At 31.3% G+C, this 12,395-nt stretch overlaps 6 protein-coding genes across 6 annotated transcripts in view; 2 read left to right on the top strand and 4 right to left on the bottom strand.

The window, feature by feature from the left end:
* The window catches only part of THO2 (Tho2p), a gene marked incomplete at both ends in the record, with an annotated part of 5,400 nt that extends 13 nt beyond the window's left edge, over positions 1–5,387 (top strand). Inside the window, one exon of the mRNA XM_046076960.1 lies at positions 1–5,387. This exon is cut by the window's left edge and continues 13 nt beyond it. Within this exon, the coding sequence (XP_045935298.1) occupies positions 1–5,387 (5,387 nt within the window).
* Positions 5,388–5,988: 601 nt separating this feature from the next.
* INN1 (Inn1p) lies at positions 5,989–7,368 on the top strand (the record flags this gene model as incomplete). The annotated part of the gene is made up of 1 exon (XM_046077525.1): positions 5,989–7,368. One exon carries the CDS (start codon positions 5,989–5,991, stop codon positions 7,366–7,368), a length of 1,380 nt encoding a protein of 459 aa, XP_045935297.1.
* A 122-nt stretch (positions 7,369–7,490) lies between these two features.
* Positions 7,491–8,708, bottom strand: SCDLUD_002855 (uncharacterized protein; the record flags this gene model as incomplete). The annotated part of the gene is made up of 1 exon (XM_046077524.1): positions 7,491–8,708. The coding sequence occupies one exon, from the start codon at positions 8,706–8,708 to the stop codon at positions 7,491–7,493; it is 1,218 nt and encodes a 405-aa protein (XP_045935296.1).
* Positions 8,709–9,650: 942 nt separating this feature from the next.
* On the bottom strand, positions 9,651–10,379 carry RPC31 (DNA-directed RNA polymerase III subunit C31; the record flags this gene model as incomplete). Its single annotated transcript, XM_046077523.1, has 1 exon — positions 9,651–10,379. The coding sequence occupies one exon, from the start codon at positions 10,377–10,379 to the stop codon at positions 9,651–9,653; it is 729 nt and encodes a 242-aa protein (XP_045935295.1).
* A 402-nt stretch (positions 10,380–10,781) lies between these two features.
* PGA2 (Pga2p) lies at positions 10,782–11,171 on the bottom strand (the record flags this gene model as incomplete). Its single annotated transcript, XM_046077522.1, has 1 exon — positions 10,782–11,171. One exon carries the CDS (start codon positions 11,169–11,171, stop codon positions 10,782–10,784), a length of 390 nt encoding a protein of 129 aa, XP_045935294.1.
* A 333-nt stretch (positions 11,172–11,504) lies between these two features.
* On the bottom strand, positions 11,505–12,224 carry ALF1 (Alf1p; the record flags this gene model as incomplete). The annotated part of the gene is made up of 1 exon (XM_046077521.1): positions 11,505–12,224. One exon carries the CDS (start codon positions 12,222–12,224, stop codon positions 11,505–11,507), a length of 720 nt encoding a protein of 239 aa, XP_045935293.1.
* Between the last annotated feature and the right edge of the window lie 171 nt (positions 12,225–12,395).

The raw sequence follows: 12,395 nt of genomic DNA, 5'->3' as shown, positions 1-12,395 counted from the left end.
ATATTGTTTCTTCAATATCTTTCAACAACGAAGAGTCCAACGCTGAAATATGTTTTGATTCAACTTTTTTTGAAAACTATGAAAGTAATTTTACACAACTAGTTCAAAACTTAAATGAAGTCAACTCACTCGACCCAGACAAATATTCAGATAGAATCAATGAAGTTTTTTATGATATATTCAAAGCATATGAAAACAATGAACATGATTTTAAATTATCAACAAAGTTGATTGAATTGGCTAATTCAATGTTACTTAAACTAGATAATAAACAAAAGGTCTTGTCACTTTTTATCTCGATGCTAAATTCTTTCCCATTAGAGGTCCCGATGCTTTCAAATATGATTCAAGGGTGTTCTGCCTTAAAAGAAGGTGGTATTTTAGCATATTTTTTTAATGAAAAATTCTTAATGAAAATTGGAATTTTCACGGACGCAAATAATAAAATATTCAAGAAAAAGTTGGTCAATGAAAAATATGTGATTCCCAAATACCACATGCTCTTTGAGAATAATCGTGGCTGGTCGGAATTGCTAACTTTGTTTTATTTAGCATTTCAAGATAATCAAAAAGCTTATAAGATTGATTGTTTTTATTCTAAGCATCTAGAAAATATTATTGGGAAGTACCAGTTAGATACACTCAAAGTTTTGGAAGTCATCTTGGATATTTTTTTGCAGCAAGAATACACTGCCTGTAATTCCGAATTTATTGTTAAATTATTGAAAAACTCTATATTTTGGCCGGAAAAAGAAGCCAATTTAGAACATTTGGATCAAGAGGGTGGTAATGTTATTGCAGCTAAAATTTTGGTAAGTAAACTAATATTTGAACAATATTGTCAAAGAAAATGTTTTTTAATTATTGCAATTTTAATGAAAGTTGGCTTCGTTTCATTTGCGTCAATTTACAACTTATTAACACCAACTGATGACTCCATTCACAAGTATTTAGAACTTCGTAAGAAAGAATTACAGGAAGAAGGCGCTAGGGTTTCCCAAGCAAGTAACCCATTAGCTACTGCAGCTCCATTAAGTAATGATGACGGAGGTGATAATGACACAACTCGTTCAAGCAACTTGTCAAGTGATACCAACAACAACAAGAAAGAAGGTTCAGAACCAGTTTCCGAAGAAACCAAGGATGAAAATGAATCGAAACTAACTAGCGTTCATGAGAAAGAAGAACTAGGTACACTAGTCGAAAAATCTTTAAAAGTAACTTTTTTAGAATTTTTACTAGAATATGGTTGCTATTGGCCTTCAATATATTTACTAAGAAAATTTCCATTTTTGATAGAGATAAATGAAAACTTGGGTCCTTTAATTTGTAGAATGTTCAATTACCTCATAGACGACTTGTATAAAAAGTGTGTTAATGGTACTAAGTTTATTGGATTACAATCCAACCTAATAAAAGCTTCAATTTCAGATGGATTTATCGACAAACTACCGCAATTTATGGTTAGTGATTCAATTTCAGAACCTATATTCGTTAGCCAACCGCCTTCAGAATATGAATACTTTTATTCAGAATGGCCAGATAATTTAACTCAGGTTAATAATATAAATGATTTTTTCCGTATATCACATGAACTATTATTTACGATTGTTCCTAAAATGAACATTGCTGAGGGCCCAACTATTATTTCCAAAATTGTTAGTATTGCTAGTTACCACTTAAATCAAGATGGCTCAAGTGGAAATTTAGACAAGTGGTTCGACTACACTCGTAAATTTTTATATCCATGCACCTGCTTTTTAGACACTGTATCAATTAATTTAATTTACAGGATTCTTTATAAATTCCCCTTTGAACTAAGATTTCAATTATATCATGAAATGATGAATAAATTATCTTCCGATAACTTGTTTATAACATTAGAATATAGGAAACACGAAAAATTATCCAAATCGGCATTGAAATCCTTAAGTGTGGAAAACGAATATACCCAAATGAGAAAAATTTCTAACTTAGCCAATGTGGATCCTTTGGCTGTTTTAAACTCTGTGGTTTCTCAAATTGAGAATTATGACAAAGTTGCCTCCTTAATTGTGTCTGGCTCGTCTTATTTTAGCCACTACTGCTTAGACGTTTTCCAATATGTTTTATTACTGCGTTTGGCTTCTAGAAGAACAACTGTGCAAAGTGATGGTATAAACATGGCTATGTGGGTCCAAAGGTTAACAATTTTCATTTCTGAACTGATTAAACACTGCCCTAGTTTTGATCCAGTAAACATTAATAATTATATAATTAAAATGTTGGTGAAACAAGATTTTGTTTCCATAACTTTATTGAAAGAAATTGTTGTTCGAGTTACCGGTATTCAAAACCTAAATGATATTAATGAGAATCAATTATATATGCTAAATGCTTCTGATAGTTTAAAGCATTCCGGAAGATCGGCGATCCATGATAACAGATACAAACAAAAAACACCCACGGTCTCGTATTTGCAAAGTTTTGTCAGATGCCAGCCTGACTCAATCTCAAAAACAATTATATTACTTTACAAGTTTCTTTCCTCTTTAAACTCCAAGGAATCCCATTATAAAATTTTATCCTCAAGGTATGACGAAATAATAACTTTGTTATGGTCTTTTATTGAAATGTGCCAGTATTTTTTAAGCACAACTGAGTATGAAAGCAATGTATTATCGTTTAGTAGACTAATTAATGAAAGACGAGTACCAATTACTTGGGCTTTCCATATTTGGAGGGATCATTACAGTACTATGGGCCTTGACAAATTTAATGAGGAATTAGGAAAAGCAGACTTTGATATTAACTTTGTTGATATTTCAAGAGATTTCTATACCGAATTTTGGAAATATTCTTTGTACGACATTCACTTTGACGAACAGCTGTACAACGTTGAGATATCTAGACTTGTTGATTTTTATGCTAATAAACCAATGGAAAGGGAGCAAGAAAAAAGACTCAAGAGTTATGTGCTTAATGATTTGCAAGAACATAAGGCCATCTTCGAACAAAGGCTTTCTCAATTATGCGTTTTGAAAAATGATTGTTTCCCCAAAAATTTAACAACAGGGAATATTAAATCTCTATTGGGATATTGTATCATTCCAAGAGTAATATTTAGTAATAGTGATGCTTTGTATTCCGCAGAATTTTTATTTGCTTTGTTTGAGAAAGATGAGTTATTTTTAATTTATAACTTTTGGTTTAATTCTGGTATATTTAGGTCACTACTATTCAGTAGTACTGTCCTAGAATCTGGCAATATTGGTATTTTTGTTAAAAAATCCTTGGAAAAATTTGAAATTTGGAGAAAAACTGGTAAGCTAACTAATGATGAATCGAAAAATTTGTATAAATGGCATGCCAATTTAATAGCTGTAGTTTCGAAATTATTGGGCGAGTCAAACTACATGTCGATTAGGAATTGTATTGAGTTTTTGAAGCAAATTATCATGGTATTTCCTATATTAGATATTCAAGTTGAAGAATTAATTAAGCATATTAACTTTCAATTATTGTCAGAAAAAAGGGAGGATATAATTCTACCAAGTAATGCACTATTGGGGTTTTTAAGATCTCGTTTAAGAAATCCAATTAAGCTATCTGATTTTTATAAACTTTCAGAAGATGAGAAGGAAGATTATCAAAAAATATTAAAGTCTGAGGAGATTTTAACAGAATATGAAAAGTTAAAAAGCAAAGAAAGGTCTAGTGATTTTAATAATATTAGTACAAAAAGGAGTGTACCAGAACAGTCTTTTGAAAATAGTACTCTTACAAAAAAGAGAAAACTGGATTCGGATACTACTATATTACCACAAGAAAAAACTAAGAATGGAGAAAATGATATGATTGCTGTAACTACTCCAGAAAGTGAACATTTAAGTAATACTTCCGCAGGAATAGATAATAATGATAAGGCTAGCCCAACTGCTGTGGACACGACTGTGACAACCAATAAGCCAAATATGACATCTATTCCTTTTAACGCAGCACAGAAAGAAAGCATGATGACAGCCAAAGGGTCTACAACTGGTACTACTCCGGATCTTGGAGCTAACAACAGTGCTAACACTACAACTGCACTCAATATTGATGAAAACAAAGAGGAAACAACGGACAATACATGTTTTAGGAAAAATGATACTAATTTAGAATTGGATAGTAATATAAAAATCGCAAAAAAGGATGTTGACAGCAAATTAAATGATCAAGATGAAAATACTACTGCCGTTTCACGTACTGCTATCACTGTTTCTAATACAATCACAAGCGGGGATGTTTCACCATCGCCATCACCAGCAGCAGATAACAGCGATGTATCTGGTAATGTACATGAAAGTACCAAAAGAAGTAGTTTAGGTGCTAACACTTTTGCTACTAATGTAAATAAAAACTCTAACGATTTCCAACCAAAAAATAGAGCATACTACAGGAACTATTATGCTAGAGAATACGATCACGGTTCCAATGCAGCAAAAATAATAATTGATTTAATGGATGATTTTGCAAATTTTGACTTGGTTGCGGCCTTTAAAAGGCTAGATGACGTTAGAATTTTTGAAAGATTTTACAATAGTTGTTTTGAAAAAACAAAGAATAATACAGATATTACCAAATTTATATTTTCTATTGTTTGGAATAAGGTTATAAGCTATGAAAACAATCCAGAGACTACCCGTCTAAAATCTGAATTTAATAATGTAATCTTTCTTGAATTTGCACTATATTTTCAAAATGATAGGGAGGTGCTACTTAAGGAATTAGAACGGGTTAATGCTACTGTATACAACGGGGAGATCCAGAAAAAAACGAGCTCTGCTAGGAAAAATAACGAAACTAGTTATAGTAGATTTGATAATCAAGGAATAAAACGTGATTCCGACCATGTAAGTAGATTTGCTTATAGGAATGACAATCGTGTTCATACAAATAGCAGAGATTACAAAAATGATTACAAATCAAACAGTAGGAGTGCAAATACAAGTGACAACAGCAACCATAATAGAAGAGAGTATTTATCAGAGAAAAAAGATGTAACTAGCATTGCAAATTACAATATGAAAGTCAGCAGTATTGATACTTTGACTGGCAACGGTGACGGAGGTAATGGAAATGATGATAATGACAACAATAGCGGTCGTAGTCACTCCCAACAAGATGCCAATTCCGGATATGGTCGTTCTTATGATGCTAACACCACATCTTCGGTATCATCCTCTTCAAAAACTAGCAATTACAGAAGAAATATTCCTAACCAAGATGGAAAAAGAATTGCTATGTCCAACCAAAGAAAAGATTCTAGATCGCAACAACATGGTGGATATAATCGTAACTCGGTTGACCGTAACAGACCTAGTTATGAAAGAACTGGTAGGTCTGGATCATACAGTAGGAGATAGGTATATATATATATGTATGTGTGTGCGTATACTTTTGTTGTCTAATTTCCTTTATATTAAATATTTTATGAGATAATAAAATTTTATAATTATTTATGGTACTATGTGATTTCGAAATTATAGTTTATAAAACATGATTTCGACTTGTCTAGCTAGTATTTCCAATTTGTACTACAGGTTTAAACTTACAAGTTTTTATTATTTGAATTTTGTTTTTAAAGTTTGCGCCAAATCTAATCCAATCTAAATCAAAAAATAACTATGAAAAACCGAAGTCCGAGTATTAGGGTTGCTGTTTTTCAACTCAAATATCCGAATAAACTTTTTTATTTAAAAAAAAAATTTTTTTTCCTAAAATGAAAAAAATATAAACAATGATAAATGAGTTACATTGTCATATATTAGGACCAGATCCGTAAAGTTATGGTATATACACTGATTAATTTTTTTTTTTTTTTTTTTTTTGTCCTGTTTTCTCTATCTTACGAACAATGATTACAATGTAAAAAAAAAATATTTTCATAAGAAAATATATCATATTTTGTGATCGTGTATTACGACATAGAAAAAGCACTCACGTCATACATAGAAAGGGGGAAAAATGTCTTCCTTTGATAATACGTTTGTGGGAGTTTATGGAACTTTAATAGCATTTGTTCATCGCGGTAAGGATTTAAATAATGTTCGAAAATTGGACAAGCAATCACCTTTTATCATCCTAAGAATAGCCCATATGACTGCCAGGTCCAAAGTTTGTTTTAGAGGAGGTCAAACGCCAACTTGGAATTTTTTGGCAGAGTTTGAAATTACACCGGACGTTAAACCGTTGATGACTTTAGAAGTTTACCATGAAACCGAAGATGCACCAAAACCCATTGGAAAAACAACATTAGATTTTACGACTGCCATTTTCTCGGATGAAAAGGACGGTGACGATAGATGGGTTGAAATTTATAACGGATCGGAATTTGCAGGGAAAATATACCTTGAATTATCTTTTAAACCAAAAGATCCAGAGGAAATGAATGGGAAAGCGGGAAAGAATATTTTAGATGAAATTGATAAATTTGAGCAATCAGTGGCAAGTAGAGAATTACCGCCCTTGCCAACCGATGATGAATGTGCTTCAATGTCTAACCCACGTTTAAAACCATATGTTCATGGAAGTAGATACGTTGAACCACACTCACCTAAACCATCAATTGGTCTAGTACGAGATAAAACTAGTCCAAAATATTTGGACAATGGTAGATTGGTCTCGGTTATACCATCAAAAAATACTTCACCCTTTACCTATAGCGATGATGAGGATGATGCTGAACATGAAGATGGGAAGGAATATAATGGCAATGTTAGATTCAGCCCGGATCAATTTAAAAATACCTCTAGTACTAATGGAAGTAGCACAAATACAACTGTCACCACTTCTGAGCCTTTGTTTGCAAAGTTAAAGGAGATTAAGGATAAAATGTTTAGTTTTAAAAATCCCAATAGTGATGCAGAGTCTTCAATGAGTCGATCAGCTGTGTCTTCTGGGAAGGTTAATTTTGAAGAACTAGAAAAAGCTGTCGGAGTAGCAAGGGCTAGGGACGACACTAATAGTAGTGTGTATCGACCATATCATGTGGATGATAGTGATGACGAAGATGAAAGATTCAACATTATAAATAGGGCCAGAAGTAGGGCTTCTTCTACTTCTTCTATTAATCATGATCGAAAATTTACGGAGAGATCAATGGCTGATGCCTATTCAGCCTCTGTTTCCCCATCAAGAAGATCAGGATATTATGGCATATCGCCAACAAGGGATATATCAGAAAGGTCAAGTATTAAGTCACCAGAGATAAAACAGCTTAAACTATCACCAAACAGGAAAGTAACAGCGGAGGTGAATGCCTACAGAAGATTACAAAGTGAGTCGCCTACAAGGAATAATACAAATAGTCCCAGAAGAAGACCACCTCCTCCACAATTTAGATAATATTTAATTCTAGTTAACCGATATATATATATATATATGAGTGGGTTTTATAGACTATATACATTTTTATGTAAGCATATTAGAAAGAGTTTAATTATATATATATATATACATGTTCTTTTTTAAAATGGCCAACCATATTCAACCGCCTGTTCTAACTCAACATTTAACTCGTCAGCCATTGTCCAAACGATACCTGGATTTTTTAAAGCTGCTCTGCCAATTAATGGGATATCTACAATACCTTGTGTAACCAGTCTATTGGCCTCTGGTCCCGTAAAAATTCTACCTGGTGAAGCTATAATTAGCTCCTTGCTGGTCTCTCTAATTTTTTCACAAAAAAATTCATGTGGCAATGCACGGTGAGAAGAAATAGTATCTTTACTAGGGGTAGGAGCAACACCGTCTTTATCAATACCACCGGAAGAAACATCTAAAACATCAACACCATGTTTGTATAATTCTAAAGATAATTTGCATGTGTCATTTATGGTCCAGGATTCAGGAACTTTACCTTCCATATATTCACTTGCAGACACACGAACAAATAATGGCATATCAACTGGAATATTTTCACGTATTTCATCTACAATTTCGATCAAAAATCTTATTCTATTTTCCCAATTTCCACCATATTCATCGTTTTCATTTCTCGTGTTACATAGAGGAGAAAGGAATTCACTGATTAAATAACCATGAGCTGCATGAATTTCGATAAAATCATACCCAGCCTTTACTGCTAACCTAGCAGAATGGCCAAACTTTTTAATCATTTCTTTGACTTCTGTGATTGTCATTTTCTTGGGTGTTGGGAAGTTTTGTGGATCAAACGAAGCAGCACTTGGAGCAATGATTTTGCTTGGCCAACCGCCTTCTGTTTCTTTTAGACTATAACTAAAATTTTTATATGGCGGGGCACTACTAGCTAATCTACCAGCATGACTGATTTGAACGCCAACTTTTGTGTTAAAGGCATGGCATACTTGGGTTATTTGATTAAACTGGGATGTAGCCTGTTTTTCATTCCATAGTCCTAGATCATTGGGAGTAATGAGACCAATTGGATCCACGGCAACCGATTCTACTATAATTAAACCTGGCGCCCTTGACGCTAAGCTTCCATAATGGATTTTGTGGAATTCAGTGGCAACGTTATCAATCTCAATGGAACTTGAATACACACACATGGGTGAAATGCCCAAGCGATTATTTAGTGACATTGATCTAATTTTTAATGGAGTGAAGACTGGTGGAGATTGACCATCACAATTTTTAATTTTACCTATTTCAGGTTGCTTTGGTAGGAAAAAACTTAGGTTGCTAGTTGAATCTACGTTCATTTTTCCTTACTTTTTTTTTTATTTTTATTTTTTTATTATTAGTTGATAGAGGTATATATATATATAATTAGGAAGAGACTTTTTTTCTTCTATTTTCAATTAGCATTTGGTTTATTTAGCATCATTAAAAAGGGATAAATACCCTTAAAAAAAAAAAAAGGAATAAATGAAGCTTGTTATATATATATATATATATATTTTTTTTTTCTAATTGAAACAAGGGGTCATAATGTAAATTGCCAAAAATTACCGTATGTTATTATTATTGGTTGTTAATATATTATTAGTAACGTGCCAAGATATATATAGTGCAATTGTACATAATATTATTCAAAACATACTCTACTAGTTTTAATATAAAATAAACTTTTTGACACAAGATACCTACACAAAATAACTGATACTGTACTTATTGATAATAAAAAAAATAAAAAAAAAATGTGTATTTTATAAATAATCTGTGCGAGATTCCTGGGAATAATAAGTAGTTTAATCGATTGTATAATTTACTTACTGGTTAATCTGACTAATTGACAACTCCTCTCCCCCATTAAAGATGTTTAGAAATTGATTTTCCATTAAAGTTATAATATATTTTATGATTGTTTTTGGTTAAGAAACATTTTCAACAAGAGTGTTCATCCCCCATACCCACAGCGTCACACCGTATTTATCTTTACTCTTACTCCACTCCTCATCAATAAATTTAAAGTTTATTTAAAAATATTGTGAGCTCAGATATCTATTGTTCACCTCTACGAGATTTAATCTCTTCCACCTGTTTTAAACTACATGAATAACCTGTATGCTATCTCAGTATCTTTTTTTTTTTTTTTTCTTTTCATGTATATAATATTTACCGTTACAGAATTAAAAATGCGTTGCATGCTCAAAGAAGTTTGTACAATTTTTTTTTTTTTTCCTTTCTTTCTATTAGTGTTCTTAAAAAGCAGGTTCATCCCCATCATCTTCATCTCCATAATCATCATCTTCACCATTATCAAAGTATTTTTCACCATTATAATCATCATTTTCATCGTCGTCTTCATCAAAGTCGTCGTCTTCATCATCTTCCTCGATATCATCCTGTCCATTAATTTTTGGATTATTGCCATTACCATTATTGTTATTATTATTATTAAGTTCATCTTCATCTTCAGCCAATTCTTTTAGTTTTTCTAACATAGTCAGTCCTGCTATGTTAGCAGCTTCTTCATTATTGAAAAAAATATCATCCTTAGACTTTAGTTTCGATAATGCAAGTATTTTATTTTTATTTTTTATACCCATTACAGGATACAATTCTTGAGGGAATAGTTCTAGTTGAAAAGGATGTTCATTAATAGAAGCACAGGATTTGTTAATATTTTTATTTTTATTCAAATATCGATCGCTATATCTTTCTATCCCATCATCATGTTGTAGCCTCTCTAATTCTGACTCGGGTTGAACATCACCTGTATGAAAGGGACCGTTTTTCATTGTTTCTTGAAAATTTATGTAGCTTAAACTAATATCTTTTTCATAATTAGTAATAGGATTGTTGACAGGTAACGGTATTGTTGGAATTTCTTGATTTTTATATGACCCGACATCACTGTAGCTCAGACCAAATGGTAAATTTGATTGAAATCCTCGAGAGCCGCCTCCACCACCTCTCCTAAAACTCATTTTCTGTATATGTTTATAATTGTTTTGGGAGAAGTTTTAATTATTATAATTAAATATTAGTTTTTTTTTTTTTTTATTTTCAATTAAAAATGTGGGAAAAAAGGTTGATTGAACTAATATTAATGGGTGATTTATATCAAATAAAGAGTAAGTTGATAATTTCATGTACGATGAATAAAGACGTGAATAAATAAACAAAGAAAAAGAAAAAGAAAAAAAGAAAAGTTAAGAAATTTTTTTTGTTTTTTTTTTGTTTTTGCCATTTGAAATGAAAAAGAAAAAAAAAAAAAATAAAAAAAAAAAAACATAAATTGTAAGAATATTCTATTTAACATGGCAATGTACTATAAATGACAAACTTATTATTATAAATTATACATATCACCGAAGAGATAGTTACTTTCACTCAACTAATAAATCTGCAATATCATCATCGTCATTATTATTCCCTTGATATTTCTTCATTTCCTCTAATCTTGCCTCTAACCTTTCTTCTAAAATCTTTTGTTGATGTTGAACTCTTTTTCTTGTTTTCTTACCGAAACCAAATGAACTGGTGACAGCGTCGTTAAGGGGATCATCCACCAATTTATCTTGTCTTTTTTCGAGTAGTTCCTTTTCACGAATTTCATTCTGTTGTTTCAACTGTTTTTTCGTCAACTCTCTTTGGGCAATGGTTCTAAAAACAATGTAACCGCAAACAATAACAAGTAATCTCAAGCCCTTACGAGCATCAATATCAGCGAATGTGTCATAAATGTTACTACTAACTTTATCAAAAATGGCGTTCATAATGTATGTGTGCAGTTATTTTTCCAATTGTGTTGTTAATAGCTGTAAAATATAACTAATATCTTTGTTCTATAGATGGAAAAGGTCAGTTAAGCTTATTAAGTGTTTATTATATTATGTAATATACATTTTTTGTATGTGTCTATGAATAAATTTACAAAAAAAAAATATATATATATATATATATGCATTGTCCGTGCTATTTCGGATACAGGATAAATAAGAACTTTTAGTTATACCGAGATATCAAATATTTATATTCTAAAAATTATTATTCGTATTACAGAATCGTCTTATTTATAAATTATACAAAAAAAAAAAAAAAAAATAAAGTTATAGTTCATCATCATTTTCAAAGTTGTCATTTATAAGATCAAGCGAAGTTGGTTTGAAAAATCCACCATGTTTCTCACTAACTGGACCAAAATACCTTTGCCCATTTATACATCCATTGTTTTTACCAACAGCTTCAGAAAATTCTACCCCACACCAAATCTCACTATCATTATTAGCACCTGTAACCGTATCCGAAATGCAACCAACATATCTTAATATACCTTTTCTACCATCTTTTAGAACAATGCAACCTTTATTTAAGTTTTTTTTCAATAAATCAATCCTCTGCCGAGTAGCTGATTCGATTTCTGCTTTCATACTTTGTTTCCACATATAAACAGAATCTGTTCTTTTTTTGTAAACAGAATCATCTAATTGATAAAGTTGATCATCATCTACGTTGCCCTGTTGTACCAATACATTAAATGTAGATTTTGGATTGTTATCTAAAACTTTTACTTTTGTAATATGATGAATTATAGACGCATCGATTGTATTATTGAGATCGCTAGCCAATGTTATTTCTTTAGTTTTGAGCCCCTGATTATAAAATTCAATGACCATATTTGAAGGTTCGATGCCTGTTTTAACATAAAATTCATTAAACAATGGTATTGTGCCATTAGTGATCCATGTTTGTAATTTTTTTTTTGATATTTCAAAATTAGCTAATGCCGAGGTTATTTGGATATTTGGATTATTCTTATTATCAAGCATTATTGATGATTAGTTATATATATATCGCTATGACTTTGGCAGTAAAATAAAAATAAAACGGAGTTTTTAGCAATTAAATAAACTTAAATTTACAAATTAATCAAATTACGTTTTTTTTTTTTTTTATTTTTTTGAACAAAAAGTAAAGCAATGTGAAGTCCGAAATATCAA

This window comes from Saccharomycodes ludwigii, chromosome III (assembly GCF_020623625.1).
Source record: "Saccharomycodes ludwigii strain NBRC 1722 chromosome III, whole genome shotgun sequence".
Lineage (NCBI taxonomy): Eukaryota > Fungi > Ascomycota > Saccharomycetes > Saccharomycodales > Saccharomycodaceae > Saccharomycodes > Saccharomycodes ludwigii.
This window is presented reverse-complemented; position numbering and strand designations above follow the sequence as displayed.